Source organism: Micromys minutus, assembly GCF_963924665.1.
Source record: "Micromys minutus genome assembly, chromosome: 10".
In the NCBI taxonomy this organism is placed as follows: Eukaryota; Metazoa; Chordata; class Mammalia; order Rodentia; family Muridae; genus Micromys; species Micromys minutus.
In genome coordinates this window covers 53,012,372-53,029,885 of record NC_137979.1, presented here as the reverse complement: position 1 = coordinate 53,029,885, position 17,514 = coordinate 53,012,372, and the positions used below count along the sequence as shown (strand labels likewise).

Here is a 17,514-nt window from a genome sequence, read left to right as displayed (position 1 = left end):
GATGCTTAATAACTGAGCTATTGATACATATTGGTTAAAAAGAAAAAAAATCACAATCTGTTGAATGAAGGGTTTTTGTATTTCATTGTCTATAAGTATATTCATCTGTGAGATAGATTCAGGAGGCAAAGGGAATTTCTTGATTTTTGCCACGTTCTTTAAAAAAAAAAAATTGAACCCAGCTAGGCATGGTGGCTGTGTAAGTTCGAGGCCAGCTGAGTCTACAGAGAGTTCCAGAACAGCATGGCTACACAGAGGAATCCTGTCTGTCTTGGGAAAACATTTTTGAGCCCAAGTCAGGAGTGGTGGCTCACTTAGAAGGCAGAAGCAAGATCTCCATGAATTCAAGGCCAACATGGTCTACATAGTTCTCAGACAGCCTGGCCTGTATCAATCATGTGAGCTCCTTTCTTGTGTAGCCTGTGTGTGCCTAGTCCTCAGGCTTCCTTACCTGACCTCTCAAGTCAGCAGTTCAAACCTACTGCCTGAGTTTCCCTGTACTCCTTAAAGCTGGCCAAATGGAGGAGGGGGTAAGAAATTCTATACCCTTTCCCACAGTGCCAGGAGCTTATTCAGAATTTATAAAAAGCCAGCAAACAAAAGCAGGCCATATGTAAATTTAATTGTGGATTAGGATGGTCTGTTTTTTCCTGGGTGGGGGAGGGAACTGGGTCCCATACTGTCAAAGCAGAGTTTATTTAAATCTCTTTAAAATAGGGTCTAAAAAGTCTCCATTTTGAAAGAGAAAAGAAACAGTTTTGTGGAGTAGAAGATCCCACCCAGTCCCTCACTGGAGTAGTTCTTTATCCCTAGGTTGGTTCTTGATTGGCAGAGTTGAAACTCTTCCTTTCTCCTCTTTGGAATAGCACTCTAAGTGGCAGATTCCTGCATTCCTATAATTTTGCAAGTGAAAACAGTTTATTGTCTTGAGGGAGGTTGGTCTTTGTTTAGAGCCTCTTCTCCTGCCCTGCCCTGCTGATCAGTGCTTCAGAGACTTGAAGAAACTATTATATGAAGACCAGAGGACCTATGAAGACTAGAAGAAAGCGTAGGAGAGTCCCAGCATGTAGGTCCTCAGGACGGAATTCAGGTTACCAGATTTGGCAGCAAACACCTTCACACAGAGCCTTCTCAAGCCTACTTCAAGGGCTTTCATTTCTTCTTTTTGTTCTTATTTTCTGGGATTTTATTTGTTTATTTATGTATCTGTTTGTATGCATGACTGTGCACTGGTGCCTACAGAGTCCAGAAAGAGGGCGTCAGATCCCCTGTGAGCCATCATGTGGGTGTTAGGAATTGAGCCTGAGTCCTTTGGAAGAACAGTCAGTCAGAGCCATCTCTCCAGTCCCCTTCACGATCTTTCTAACAGACATGTTCAGCAAGCAGTTGAGGAACATAGGAACTTGTTCCATAAGCTATTCCTTTGATTTGGTGACTTACATGGAAACGATGAGTCCCAAGTCATGTGTTGGAGATACGAGGTAGACTGACTAACTCACACTGATGTTTAACTAGAGGCTGGTTCTGTAATGTGGCATCAGTGCCACTTGGATTTCTGTCCCGGTAGTTGTCATCTTTGCTAAGTGTGTTGTGATTGGGGAACTTGTTGCCTTTCTCACTGAGTTTGTTCTGCAACCTTGTCTGGCCAACAGTGTGACTGATCTCTTTCGCAGAAAGTAATGGCTGTATTGTTCTCCAGAGGTTAGGTTTATGCATGTGCATTAAGAGTTTTTTCTGTTTGTAGCTTTTGGTGCTTGCTTTTCTCTAGTTCCATGTACTATGTTGGTTTGCAGGTAGAAACCCAGGGAAAGTCATGGTTAATAAAACTTAATTATAGAAGCATGAATTTAACGGATCCCATTAAGGTTACTATTGAAAATGAAAAACTCACATTTTACCAGAAATTACGTGTAATAGGAACAGTTTTAGAATAACTTGCTTTTTTTCACCAAGTCTTTCTTTTTAAGGGTAAATTAATTATTGTATGTATGGATATATGATGGAGTGGGGGCATGCCACATTTTGAGGTCAAAGGACTTGTTTGAAAAGTGTCTTAACACACTGAGCCCTCTCTCTCTTGCTTGTAAATAAGGCACAAAACAGGGCTGGCTATCATACCTCAGACTTGATTAAAGGCTAAGCTGCTATATGTGAACATGTTACAGACTTAAGTCTTTGGTTGTATGTGTATATAGATAGACAGATCTAGTGTGTGGTCTGTGTGTGTACACAGAATCTGTGTTTGTAGGCAGACAGCTAGATCTAGTACATGGTCTCTGTGTGTATAGATAGATAGTGTGCGGACGGATGGATGGATAGATGTGATGCATGGCATGTGTGCACTTAATTGGTTAGTTAGGAACCACAGTGCTTTGTTGTTCTTCTCCTCAGTGCTGGAACTTTCCTGCTTTCTTGCCTCCTTCCCTCCCCCTCCCCCTCCAGCCTGAGCTTCAGCTCCCTGCAGGCAGCACTTGTGGCAAAGTGGGGCATCCTGGACCTGCTGTTGGTGGAGAGGATTCTGGCTGTGCTCCCCTCTCCAGGGCTCTGCCACACATATGTTCTTACCAACACATTAAAGCCAGTTACTGATAGGTAATTCTTAGGTAATTAAGAGGTAATTAACTATACTTTAATTTTTTTTCCACTTCTGGTTTAGAATTGAATGGGAAGCCAGGAGTGGTGGCCCACACCTTTAATCTCAGTTCAGGACTGTTAGAGAGCTATACAGAGAAACAAACCCTTTCTCAAGAAACCAGATAATTAAAATAGAGAAATAAAAAAATTGAATGAAAACTTTGCATTTTTTTTTGTAGACATAACAATCAGAACTAAATCATTGTATTAGGATTACACCTGTAATTCCATCTATAAACAGGCCTTAATTCCAAGCTAGCCTGGGCTACAGAGTGGGACAGCGCCTTAGAAACTGAAGAACTAAGTCATTGAACAACAACAACAACTACTACTATTATTATTGAAATAGTATTCCACTGTTTAGACCTGGCTGGCCTGGAACACATATTTACCTGCCTCAGTCTCCTGAGTGCTGGGATTAAAGGCAGCATGTGCCCTGACTCCCAGCTGATGTTAGTTTTGCTATGTCATAATTCTGGGGTTGAGCCCAAGATCTAGGCACACTCCATAAGTGCCAGCTTCTAAGCTATACCCTATAACCTCTGATCTTGGTGTTAATTTAACTAGTGTGTTGTAGAAAAACTGACTGGTATGTTTGTGGGAGCAAAGTACCATATTAACCTGTGATGATATCGTGTCCTTATTTACAGGTAGGCGAAAACCAAGAGTACACCGGCCTCGTTCTCCAATATTAGAAGAAAAAGACATCCCACCCCTTGAATTTCCGAAGTCCTCTGAGGATTTAATGGTGCCTAATGAGCATATAATGAATGTCATTGCCATTTATGAGGTCGTGCGGAACTTTGGCAACGTTTTAAGGTTGTCCCCTTTTTGCTTTGAGGACTTCTGTGCTGCTCTCGTGAGCCAAGAGCAGTGCACGCTCATGGCGGAGATGCATGTGGCGCTTCTGAAAGCAGTTCTTCGTGAAGAGGACACGTCTAACACCACCTTCGGCCCTGCGGATCTGAAAGACAGTGTGAATTCCACCCTGTATTTCATCGACGGGATGACATGGCCGGAGGTCCTGAGGGTCTACTGTGAGAGTGACAAGGAGTACCATCATGTTCTTCCTTACCAGGAGGCAGAGGACTATCCGTATGGACCAGTGGAGAACAAAATCAAAGTTCTCCAGTTTCTAGTTGATCAGTTCCTTACGACCAATATTGCTCGTGAGGAGCTGATGTCTGAAGGGGTGATCCAGTATGACGACCATTGTAGGGTCTGTCACAAACTGGGAGATTTGCTCTGCTGTGAGACATGCTCAGCTGTATACCATTTAGAATGTGTGAAGCCACCTCTTGAAGAGGTGCCGGAGGACGAGTGGCAGTGTGAAGTCTGTGTAGCACACAAGGTGCCTGGTGTGACTGACTGTGTTGCTGAAGTCCAAAAGAATAAACCGTATGTTCGACATGAACCTATTGGGTATGACAGAAGCCGTAGGAAATACTGGTTTTTAAACCGAAGACTCATAATGTAAGTAAATCTGGCTGTAATTTTTGTACATATTTAGAGGGAAGCCTTTTTTCTTCATGGTTGGTACGATAGAGCATAGCCATGTTTATGTGCAAAACCCGTGGCTTAGTAATGAATTGTAGTTAAAGACTTTTGAGGCGGAAGGAGTGTGGGCATTAATATGGCATTTTAGAAATTGTGAAGTGAGGTCAGTTCATGTAAATGCAGAACCCAGGGGAAGAAACGGTGTCCTAGGTGGGGTTCTGGGGGCCTTCCTGCAGCCCACTGAGAGCTTTGCACACCTTACTTGATGTAGGACTTCAGCCTCCTATTCACCTGTTTACCTCATGGCAGTAGCATGGGGCAGGAGGAGCAAACCTGCCTGAGATTGGACATTCATTTGAGGTTACAGTCCCCCAGGAGATCCTGACACATGTGGGATCATAGTCTGAGTCATGGGGTTTCAAGAACCAATTTAGAATTAGGCCTGTGAGGCAGGAAGATCATAAGTTCAAGGCCTGCTTTGCCCTACAGAGTTTCAAGGCTAGCCTGGGTAGATCAGACAGGTCTTGTGTCAAAATAAAAGAGGCTGTGGTTGTAGCTTAGTATTAGAGTGTTTGCCTAGCATGTGTGAGACCCTGTGTTCAGTCCCAGCACAAGAAAAGTGAACAGATGTGCAGAAGAAGCTGCTGGCATCAGGGGGCAAGTGGGGTCAGGGATTACTGTGCTTAGCTTCCTCAGGTCATCAGGCAGTGTTGAGATCACACTGAGTATTGAGTATCCTCTGAGCCTTGGTAGAAGATGGACCACTTGGTATTAGGAGCTTTTGCATTTTGAGGCTCTCCTCCAGTTCTTAGAATTAGGCCAAGAGAAAACTGGGATGCATGAGCTTCAGTGTGTGGAGGGCAGTGTGGCTCATCAGTGATGCTCTCTGAGATCCGACACTTGCTTTGTTGTGTAATTTATTGATTTACCTCGCCGGAAGCATGTGAAAGCCCTGTCTCTAGTGTTGTGTGCAGTGATAGGCACTTGCATGGTCTGTTGTCACCACTGAGTATTTGCTTGGCATTCATCCTGGTAGTTGGGTCTTGTGGCAGAGAGTGCGCCAGCATCCCTCTCCTAAGCCCTTCTACTGGTCATGTGCCCTCACTTTATTGGACATTGGGGGATTTTTGCCTTTCATTTTTCTTGTCTTTTCTTTCCTGTTTTCCTTTGAGGTGTGTGTGTGTGTGTGTGTGTGTGTGTGTGTGTGTGTGTGTGTGTGTGTGTGTTCGTTCATGTGCGTGTGCGGATTAGTTCTGGGTGACCTGGGACTTACTGTGTAGAACAGGCTGGCCTTGGACTCAGAGATCTGGTTGCTGCTGCCTCCCTTAGGGTTTTTTTTTTTTTCCCCTTTTCTCTAAACCCTACTATTTACCTTTTCTTAGCTGCTACCATGTAGTAGCTTTTGCTTGCATGTGTGCCTGTGTAACATAAGCTTGCAGTGCCTGCAGAGGCCAGTGTGGGTGCTCCTACAACTGAAGTCATAGAAGGTGTGAGCCTGGGTCCTCTTCAAGAGTATCCAGTGCTTTTATTTGCTGAGTTGTTTGACCATTCCCCATACTTCAAATTCATTTATTGAATCTGTCTGTCTGCCTGTCTCTGTCTGTCTGTCTGTCTATCTTTTTGAAGTGCTTGTCTGCACTGTGCATGTGCCTGGTGCTCACAGAGGCCAGAAGAACTTGGGATCCCTGCAACTGGACTTACAGATGGTTGTTGGCTGCTGTGAGCGTGGGGGTTGAATTTAGGCTCTCACCAAGAAGAGTCTGTCCCCTCCCAAAGCAGAAGGCCAGGTGTGGTGGTGCATCCCTTTAATCTCAGCACTGGGGAGGTAGTGACAGGCAGATCTGTGTGTCGCTGTGAGTCTGCCAGGGCTACATAGGGAGTCTGGATCTCAAAACCATCAAAACAACCCACAAAAACAGTACGTGCTCTTAACGACTGAGCCATTTCTTCAGCTTCATTTTTTTTTTTTTTTTTTTTTAGTAATTTGTATTTACTTTAAATCCCAATAGAAGCTTCCCCTCTCTCCTCTCTCCAGCCTGTGTTTTACCTCCCCTCCCCCCATGCCCTCTTTTTTTCTTCAGAGAAGAGGAGGTCTCCCATGGATGTCAGCCCACCTTGTCATAACAAGTTACAGTAGGACTAGGTGCATCTCCTATTGGGGCTGGACAAAGCAGCCCAGTTAGGGAGAGGGATCCGAAGGCCGGCAATGGGGTCAGAAACGTTTGTGCTCCTGCAGTTAGTGGACCCACATGAAGATCCAGCTGCACATCTGTTACATACATGTAGGGCCTAGGTCCATCCCATGCATGCTCTCTGACTCTGTGGGCCCCATGCAGCCTCATATAAAGAGTTCTTTTGTCCTATTATTATTTGTAAAATAAAGACCTTGAATTTTTTTCTTTTAAAAAATAATAACAAGGTTCTCACTTTTATTTTATGGATATCATGTTTTACCTTTCTGAAGACATTAGTTTAACTTTTTTTTTTCTTGAGCCAGGGTCTCTTGCACAGGCTGTCTTTAGGGTCACTGAGTCACCACACACTAGTGTCCTTTGGTTTTTGAGCTGGTGCAGTAAGGTCTAGGCTGGCCTCAGGCTCTGGAGTGCTAGGCTTACAAGTGTGTGTGTGGTCATGCCCAGGTTCTGGGTATATTCATAATTGTTTCTTTACTCTGTTGTATGCCATTATTTGTTTTGGTCTTTAACCTCAGATGTCTGTGCATCTTAGTTTTAAGCTGCTGGTTAGTACTGTGGAACTACCTGCTAACTGGAAGCAAGTGTGTGGGTGGGGCCCTCTCCGTGAGGGTGGAGAAATGGCTCAGCTCAACGGTGGGGTGACATCCCAGCCTGTTAGGAAGTCATCCCTTCTGTCTGTGGCCCTCCTTAGCTCCATCTACTGCAGCCTGTTGGTGGAACAGAACACGTCCTTTCTGGCATCCTGCTTGCAGTACACAGGCCTGGTTGGCAGGGTGCACTTAGAAGCAGGCTGCTTGTATTGTGCTTGAAGCATTCCTTATGCCACTGAAAGCCTCAGTTTTGAATTTGTTCACACCAGGGATGAAAGCTACCTGTAGCCAGTTCTGTTTCATAGACAGCCCTCCCCACCTCCCCCCATTCCTGCTAGAGTGAGGATTCTTAGCAGCTGGGCTTGGGCTTTTTTGGGTTTTCACATCAGCAGTGGTCACGTGACCACATGCTTTTAGCTGTTTGGATTGTCTTTTCTCTATATTGACTTTATGTTTTAAAAAAATTCCTTTTTAAAAAGTTGGTTTTAGTTGTTTTGTTTTGAAACAAGCTATGGTGGGCTGGCTGGAACTTGAGATTCTCCTGTCTCGCCTCTGGACTCATGGTTGGGTTATGAACCAGTGAGCCGGCTGTTGTTTAGCATAGCTTCTTTTTTTCCTTTTTGAAGATTTATTTATTTTTATATTAAGTACACTGTAGCTGTCTTCAGACACAGCAGAAAGAGGACATCAGATACCATTACAGACAATTTTGAGCCACCATGTGGTTGCTGGGAATTGAACTCAGGCCCACTGAAAGAACAGTCAGTGCTCTTAACCACTGAGCCACCTCTCCAGCCCAGAATAGCTTTTTTATAAGTACTTTCTCACTCACTTCTTTGTGTGCAGGGCAGGGAGTATGCGGGCCACACAGTGCCTGTGTGAAGGTTAGAGAACATCTTTTTCTGAGTTGGTTCTTTGCTCTGACCGTTTGGGTCCTTGGGCCCCCTCGATAGCCCCTTCCTTGGCCTGTTCTTTCTACATGGAGGCCAAAGGTGTTTGGTGCATATGTACAGACAGTTTGATATCCTTGCTCTGCCTGGTCTGGGTTGTCTTTAGTTTTAGAAACCTGTGAATAGTATCTAATTACTTAGATAAAAACAACACCTAGTGTGATCCTCACATTGGGTGTCCTGAGCATTTTTATACAGTTCTTTAATTAATCTTTACAACAGTGCTGTAGTATAGGTTTTTATACCTGTCTGTAATTTATAGATGAGGAGATTAAAGCTAAGGGAGATAAAATAACTTGCTCTCAACTCTATATATAGCTGTTTGCAGTGGGACCTGAATTGTTTGTAAGAATGTGTTTAATAGTAGTTAAAATCCATGCTGGCTGGCAGCTCTCTGGTGCCTGTAACTTCAGCTCCAGGGAGCAGATAGATACCTTTAGGGTCTACACACACACACACACACACACACACACACACACACACACACACACACACACACACACACCACACACACCACACACACACACACACACACCACACACACCACACATACACACACATACACACACCACACACAACACACACACACACACCACACACACACACACACACACACACACACACACACACACGTTAAATAAAAATAAGTATAGCTTGAAAAAGAAATGTTTCTAACTTTATTTTATGCTGAAGTCTAGCTTCTAAACAGTCACTTTTAAGGTTCACAACTTGAGTTGTTTTAGCTTTTAAAACCTATGCTGTGGGGCCAAGAGATGAATGGCTCAGCGCCCACCTAACCACTGCTTGCCATTAGTTCCAAGGTGTCTGACGCCCTCTTCTGGCCTCTTTTGGTACTACATGCATGTGGTATAAAGACCCTTTCAGACAAAACACCTACACATATTTTAAAAATATATAAAAAACCCAAAACAAATGCATATAACTGGGGAGAAAGCCTCTCTGATGGTTTTTATTCTGTGTGCAGAGTGTATCCAAGAACTCTTATTTAAAAGTAAAGACACTTTTAGAAAACACCAACTAAAATTTAACATTATTGTTTTTACTTAGTAACTTAAGCAGATCTACTCAGATAAAGAAGATAAAATAAGATTTACCAAAGGAGAGGCCTTATCAATTTGAAGGTAAATGTGCTTGAACTATGGAAATCAAGTGGCCTGAAGGTCTCACATTACACTTTTGTACTTGTGGATTAGTCAGTCATATTACTGGTGAACCTAAGTAAACAATCTCTTAGTGGAACAGCAAATTTATTCATTTAACTTTAGTTTGGAAAGAATGTTTTATAACATTGGGCTTAAATGTTGTTTTTTTTTTTTATCAGCTCTCATCTACTTTTGTTTCTTGATGTGTAGGAAAGTACACAGAACTTAATGATCACTCAAGTAAACATGGACTTTTTCTTTTGGTATTTTGTATTTGAAAAGAATGATTTTTTTCTTATGTATATGAGTGTTTGCCTGTATATATGTTTGTCATGTATGTGCCTGCTGTCTAAATAGGCTAGAAGACGTTGTTTGATCCCCTGGTTAGAGAAAGTTGTGAGCTCCTGTATAGATGCTGGGGATGGGACCCTGGTTCTCTGTAAGAGCAGCCAGTGCTCTTAACCCTCCGAATTGTCTTTTTAGCTGGTTTTGTGGTCTTGACATGGTTTATCTAGGTTCACAGAGATCAGCCTGCCTCTGCCTTCCCAGCACTGCAGTTAAGGTCCCAGCAGCACAAACCTAGAGAACAGTACATTTTTAGTGCTCCAATGTTTTGAGCATTTTTTTGTGTAACATCAGTGAGGATTCTTTAAACGTTATAGTGATATGATACTAAGTGTCTGTGTCAATATGAGAAGTAAATCTAAAGGACTTTTGCATCAATTGTGGAAGTTAGATTAAAATGCTTTCAGGTTAAGTGTCCCTGTGGAAGGGTACATATGCAAGCTTGGGAAGGGTTCAGAGCCATCCAAACGTCAGTCAGCCCACTGTAAGTTGCGTTTTTCCATGGAACGCTAGAAATTTAACATGTTGAATCGGAGGCCCTGTATTTTAGTTCCAGTCTTAGCAGTTGATAGGAAATTCCCATCATTGCCTTTAATTAGTGAACAATTAAAATATTAGTGGTGCAGGTTGTTGACACGTGTAACGAGGGAACAGTTCTGTATGGATATGGATTTAGGCCAGCAGATGCCATGTCTAGACTAGACTCCAGAAGACTTAACTCTTCTACCTGTACTCCCAGTTCTGTGCCTTATTAGCTGAAGTAGTCTTTCTTTTTTAAAGATTTATTTATTATATATATGAGTACATTGTAGCTGTCTTCAGACACAACAGAAGAGGGCATCAGATCTCATTATAGATGGTTTTGAGCCACCATGTGGTTTCTGGGAATTGAACTCACAACCTGTGGAAGAGCAGTCAGTGCCCTTAACCACAGAGCCATCTCTCCAGCCCTGAAGTAGTCTTTTTAACATTCTTTTTGAGACACTGTCTCTATTTATTTTATTTATTTTTATGTGCATTGCTATTTTGCCTTGCATGTACATGAGTGTGAGGTGCCAGATCCTCTGGAACTGGAGTTAGACAGTTGTGAGCTGCCATGTAGGTGCTGGGAATTGAACCTGAGTCCTGAAAGAGCAGCCAGTGCTCTTAATCAATGAGCTATCTCTCCAGCCCTGAGATAGTGTCTTTCTCTCCTAAGTAAGGTTGGCCTTGAACTCTGTTTAAGGCTGAAGATGAGATTTGAACTCCTGACCCCACCCCCACTCCACTCTGTCCCCAGTCCTGAGATTATGGGCTCATGTCACTATACATTGAAGGACTGATAATCAAACCAACATTTTAATGATGTTTTCCTTTTCTCTAAGCTAAGTAACCTTCTGTTTCCCTGTCTGCTGTTATCAGGTTTGCATGTTCAGCGCCACCTTCTCACCACCTAAAACCGCTTGTGCTTCAAGTCTCTGTTCATTTGTGCCTTGCCCTCTCAGAACCTCTCTTTGCCCCTGAGCCCCTCCCATCACATTGTGAAGTGCTTAAGAAATCTGAAGCCCCATCTGAAGTAACAGTAGGACAGTCCCTCAGCCTGTATGTGCATGGGTGGTAGACCAGCTGTCTTGGATGTTGACTGGTTAAGTACCGACTGTAATTTCTAATGTGAGACACTGGCAGTGACTACAGGTGTCCCGTCCAGATGTGGGCACAATTCTATACCCATTACATATTTTAAAGATTTATTAGTTTGTTATTTTTTTTTAAGGATTTGATTGTTTTATGTGTATGGGTGTTTTCCCTATATTTGTGAGTGTACACTTTGTATGTGCTTGACCTTCAGAGGTCAGAAGAGGATGTCCAATCCCCTGATACTGGAATTACAGGTGGCTATGAGTCACCATGAGGGTGCTAGAAATGCAACTGAGGTCCTCTGCAAATAGTCAGTGCTCTTAACCACTGAACCATCTTTCCAGCCCCTTATTTTTATTATTTTAAGTGTGTATGTGTGTGTGTGTGTGCATGTGTGTCTGTCTGTCTGTCTGTCTCCAGGTGCCCATGGAAGCCAGAGATGTCTGATTTCCTAGAGCTGGATTTATAGACAGTTGTGACCCATCCACCATGGGTGCTGGGAAACAAACTCAGGCCCTCTGCAAGGACAGAATGGGCTGCTAACTTTTGAGCCATCTCTGTCCCCCTTTACATATCTTAATCCTACAGCAGTACGTGGTTACAAGAACTGTCAGTGTTTCCAGTGGGGAAGCAGAGGGAGGTTAGTTCTTTCCCAAGGCCACACAGCCTGTGGTGGGATCAAGAGTGAATCAATATGGTGAGACTGTAGGATAAGTGCTCCTTATCTTATGTGGGTTTGAAAGACACTGGCAGGTGCTGGTTATATGTAGTTGCTGACTTGTTGGTCCTGTTAGAGGAAGGTTACCATGGCAAACCTAGCAGGAATGGTGCCAGAAGTCAGGTCTTATGGTATTAGCGAGGCTCTGGGAAGACAGCCCTTTTACCTCAGCTGGCTTCCTTTGCTTCAAGGCTGTCCTGGCCTTTTCTCTCAAGTTTCCAAGATTTTTCTTTAGCCTCTTCAGTCTCTTAGGCCGTTTACAGCAGCACTCCACTTCCTGGTACTGAGATGTAGGCGTCTGCTGGGCTGCTTTGACAAAACACTACAAATTCGACTTTATTGAGGGGCTTGTAGTCCAGAAGCCAGGCTCTTTCTGACAGCTCTTGGAGATTTTCCTCTCCAGCTCTTGGACAGACCTGGCAGACACTCTAGTTCCATGTCTTTTGCTTCACCTCCTTTCCTCTTGTGAGGTCAGTGGAGTCTGGATGATTTTATTTCAAAACTTGTGGGTAAATACTTCTTCAAATCAAGGTTTAGGTGGACCTGAATTTGGAGGCTGGTATTCAGCCCGTTACAGGACTTCTTACTCTTCTGTGAATTTGTTGAAACTTCCTGTGAGTCACTTTTAAACTTGCTATAGAGCTTCAGAAGCCTCTTGTTATGGAGTCTAGTAACAGTCAGGCTGCAAACCAAACGCCTGTGGTATGTGTGTTTGCTCGTAGTTGTACTTGGGTTGTACTTGGGCAAGACGTTTTTCTTCCCACTCTGTCTTCTCTTGTCACTCCGTGAAGTGGTGAGGACACTTGGCAGTGAGCACGTGTGGGGCAGCTGGGCCAGTTCCAGTGAGCCAGGAGAACTCAGAGACCTTGGAGAACCAAAGCATCCTCCAAACCCACATAGGGCCATAGTGGTTGGAGACAGGTGGTTGTCTGTCACTCTTGCAGTCAGGACAGAGGTTTTGCTTAGATGAACTGTGACAACCCTGGAACATGAGTGTGAAGGGAACTTGTTCTGACAGCCTCAGCCATTGTGCTTGTTTTCCACCATGTCTGAGATGAGTTTCTCCTACTTCCAGAAAGAAAGCTGTCAGTGGGAATAGTATGCATTTTTGATGAGCAGAATAAGAGGTAGTTGCCACCCCGTTTTTAGAGCGGTGTTAGCAGGGAGTGAGGAGTGCAGAGCACTGGGGTGAGGCGGGGTGTGGGCATTCGTGTCTGAGAAATGAGCAGAAGAATGGATGATGGGAGCAGAGTGAAGGGCGTGCACGGAGGAGGTGTGCAGACTGCCCACATCCTGCTAGCAGACAGAATCAGAGCAAATTGGCGCCATTACTACGTTTGAGTAATTTTACTATAAGCAAAACTTACTAAAAGCAACTGAGTGAGGAATGGACTTCTGCCTGAGCAATGAGCGTGCTGTAGAGGAGAAATTCCTCAGAGACCAGACTAGATCCACACAGCCTTTGGCTGTTAGAGACCCTTTCAGTAGCTTGTGGGTTGCTTGAGGAGGTTGACAGAATGGGGGACTGAAGAGGTTGGTTAGAGCTTGCTGCCTGTCTAAAGAGGGCCAAGCTGGGTTCTGAGCACCCGTGCTAGGTGCTCCGACACCTGTCACTCAAGCTACGGGATACAGTGCTGTCTTTTGGCCTTCACACACGCACAGGCACGCACACATGCTATACATAAATAATAAACAAAATCTCTTAAGAAATCAGCAGACTGTCCATTTAGTTGAATTTATTCCTATTATACTATCTTATTTTTATTATATCTTATAAATGTTTGCCATTCTAGTTAGCAGTGTGAGCCTGTGTGAATGGAGCCTAAAATTGACGCAGACTAAAGCCCACTTTATGCAGAGGATTAGACAGTTTGTACTCAGGGTTAAGAGTCACATGAGTAAAGTGTCCCATCACTAGGATAAGCGTCGAGTGGTGGGGAGGGTGCACATGTTTCCCATAGAGGGATAGAAACAAATAGCAATAACTAATCTGAAGTAAACTCACCCTTATTCGCTACAAATGGAGGGGTCACAGGAGCACGTTCCAAGGACAGTTCTGCTTTTGAGGAAACTGAGGTCACAAGACTTCTTTTATTTTTTTGGAGTTTGGTTCTTGGATGGTGTTCTGCCAACACATAATGAACTCTTATACCCACCAAGTGTGCTGTTGACCCTGAAACTTTAACTCTTTAAAAACTTACATTTGTTTATTTTGTTTATGAGTATGTCTGTGTGTATGTCTATGTATATATGTGCATGTGTGTGTTCAGAAGATAACTTGGGAGAGTTATCCACCATGTGGATTCAGAGGATCAAACTCAGGTCACCATGCTTGGGGGCAAGTGCCTTTACTGTCTAGGTCATCTAATTGCCTTTTCCATTTTGTGTGTGTGTGTGTGTGTGTGTGTGTGTGTGTGTGTACAGGAGTACAGTGTCCATGGAGGCCAGAAGAGGGGCCATCAGATCCCCTGGGACTGGAGGAGTTCCAGGCAGTTGTGAGCCATCTGAAGTAGGTCCTGGCAGGTCCTCTACATGAGCAGTACATCTCTTAACCAATGAGCCATCTCTCCAGTCCCCTAAAATAGTTCTTATGCATATTTTGTTGTTGTTCACTTGAAATGTGTAGCTGTAAGCCATATAATACTTGTCAGTGGGAACATGTTTTGAGAAAAGCATCATAGGTAAGCTTATAGAATGAATCTTATAAAATGCACTTAATAAGCTAATGCCACTGGGCATTATTTGTATATAGGACCTCCACCATCTGGGTTCCATCAGTAGACTTGATATGCCAGCTTGTGTGTTTCTGAATAAAGAATGAAACACTTAAAGAAATAACTATAAGGGTGTAACTCAAGGGGCCCGCATGCCTGTCATGAATGAAGCCCTCAGTGTCTTAAGTCGGGCACAGTGTGCACAGCTGCAGTTCCAGCACCTGGGACGTGAGTCAGGGAATTCAAGGCTAGCCAGGTCACAGGACGGGGAAGGGAAGAAGAAAGGAAAGAGAAGGGGAGGTGGGGGGCGAGCAAGCGAGCACATGGGCTAACTTTATAACGAGAAAACTATAAGATGAAACTTTAGAAAATAAAAGGTGGGATTATGTATAACTTTCAGGCAAGTTGAGTTTAAGCCAGAACTCACTAAGCACTTGAAACTGTCAGTTCTTCACACAGCATCATATTTAAGAGCTTTTTAAAATCAATCTTTTTGCTGAGAAAACTAGTGTTGTTAGCTTTGGAAATTAGATTAATAAGATCATTGTCCTACCAGTCATAAGAACTCAAAAGACTCAATTCCCTAGTCATCTTGGCAGCTGCTCTAGGTTGGGGGCTGTCCTGCACCTAAGGCAGGAAGCTGCAAAGAAGATGAAAAGGTTTCTGGAGCTGACCAGTCCTAGACTTACTTGTTGTGAAAAGTCGAAAGTTATGTTCTGGGACAAACATACTCTGAGGAGAATCAGACAGGACAAAGAAAAGTTGGTTATCCTTGCCAACAAGTGCCCAGCTTGGAAAAAAATACCTGAAATAGAATACTATGGTGTGTTGGCCAAAACTGGGGTCCATCACTTCCACGACGGTCATAGTGAAGTGGGTAAAGTGTGGGAGATACTGCCGAGTGTGCACACTGCCTACCGTTGGCACAGGTGATTCTTATATTAGAGCATGCCAGAGCAGACCAGGGGAAAAGTGAGGCAGGAACGGTTTTCTCTCATGAAACTTCAGGACTCGTTGGAAGGAAGGGGGTGGGGGAGAGAATGAACTTAGAAGTATTTATTAGAACAATACGTAGAGCAGATTTTTTAAAAAGTGTTTTTAAAAGTTTAATATTTATGACAAATAAAAACCAATAGAAAAACAAGTATGGGTGGGAACCGGGAAGATGGCTCAGTGTGGAAGAACACTTGTTGCACCAGCCTGAGGCTCTGAGTTCAGATCCCAGCACCCATGAGCCACGCTGTATTCTGTGGGCAGTGCCAGGATCACTGGGGTTCTAGAGCTCATCTCATCAGACAAGAATATCGTATAGAGCAGGATACCTAACATTCACTGCTGCACATGTGGGGCGTATATACCTCCACCCATGTTTGCATGTGTGCTAAAAAAGAAAAAATACTGTGTAAATATTTTTCCTAAGTTTTTGGTAATTAATACATGATTAACATATCCCTTCAGAATTACCGAGTAATACATTCCTGGAATTCCTCTAAGTTTTCACTGCCTTAATAATGTTTTATGTGTGTGCTAATCATTAGCTGCTCTTTCTCACTGTGGTACATGCTCTTGTCTAATACCTTCACATCTTTCAGTGGCAGTGGCCAGTATCCTCTGGAGGGAGCTTGTCATGGCCATGCTCTCTGTCTCAAGGGACCAAGCTCTTTCAGAGCTACATCTTTTCCAATTGAAATATTGAGGCTAGTACTCAGGCCTTGACCATTCTGCACTGGTTCACATTCTTAGATGTGTGTGTGTGTTCGCGTGTGTATGTGTGTGTGTGTGTGTGTGTGTGTCAGTGTCACCATCACCACTGCTGAAATAAGGATGATTCCTACAAAGCCCAGAACTTAGTTTTGACTGTGTAGAATTACTTGAGGTCTGGGCTGTTCTTTGCAGAACTCAGTGATCATGACTCTGGAGTCACGTTTTTGTTATACGTTTAGTTATTTGCAAGTAACCTCTCTATTCATTAATACTGAAAATTATTTTGGCCTAGGAATTGTGGGCTCAGAAATCCAAGTTATTGGAAGTTGTTTAGGTTTGGATGGATGAACGGTCAGTGGGTTTCAGCACCATGTGGTCTCCGCAGTACAAGCTGAACTTGGTGGGTAGATGTTTGCTCGATGAGTGCTATTGTGTCTGATATTCTTCTTTCCTGATTTCACAACAGAGAAGAAGACACAGAAAATGAAAATGAGAAGAAAGTTTGGTACTACAGCACAAAGGTCCAGCTTGCAGAATTAATAGACTGTTTAGACAAAGATTATTGGGAAGCAGAACTGTGCAGAGTTCTAGAAGACATTCGGGAGGAGATGCAGCAGCACATGGACGTGACTGAAGACCTGACCAACAAGGCTCGTGGCAGCAACAAGTCCTTCCTAGCTGCAGCTAACGGTGAGGCCCTTCCTGCTTGAGCTGCTGTTACATTGGAGACAAGCTCTTGGTGGGAATGTCCATGTTAATATGCTTTGGTGCTTTGCTTGGACTCTATCTCATTGTTTCGCTGCAGTGATCCTAGCCATGCTATATGGTAAATTAGGATGCTGTGTGTTTTAGTGGTTTGTTTCTTGCCTTGGTCACTGATGGTACCCCCTACACTCACAAATCATACAGTTTTTATTTGTTAATGACAGGGTCTCTGTAATTCATGCTGGGCTCAAGTTCTTATATAGCCCAGGTTGGCTTTGAACTCATCATGGTCTTCCAGTGTCAGCCATCAGGGAATTGGGACTATGAGGGGTGTCCACCTTGCCTAGTTCATTTGTGTCCTCCTCACTGTAGACCACTGTATAAAACACTGTTTATTTCAGCGAGATTACTCCCACCCATACAGAGTCAAATGGACGCAGGCCTTGTTTCCTGTGTCTTCAGCTTTTACTTACTTCATCTTGTTTTAGACATCTCCCCCAAAAGGCGTTTTTTGTATTGTTGTCTTGCTAAGTTAGGGTTTACAGGTTAGACAAGTAATTTATTACCAAGGCTCACCCTCAGTTCCTTGCAGTTTTTCTAATTCTGGAAAAGCTGGCAAGATAACTATAATTTAAGAAATGCAACCAAGTGAAGCTGGGGAGCGCTGATGGAAGGACAGAGA

The 17,514-nt window shown here is 43.6% G+C and overlaps 1 protein-coding gene across 7 annotated transcripts in view; it reads left to right on the top strand.

Moving 5' to 3' along the window:
• Nucleotides 1-17,514, top strand: part of BPTF (bromodomain PHD finger transcription factor) — a 94,199-nt gene that overhangs the window by 17,656 nt on the left and 59,029 nt on the right. For all 7 annotated transcript variants that reach the window (XM_080923204.1, XM_080923203.1, XM_080923202.1 and 4 more), the window contains exons 2-3: nt 3,285-4,107; nt 16,594-16,817. In XM_080923204.1, the coding sequence (XP_080779330.1) occupies nt 3,285-4,107; nt 16,594-16,817 (1,047 nt within the window). The remainder of the gene's footprint in view (nt 1-3,284; nt 4,108-16,593; nt 16,818-17,514) is intronic.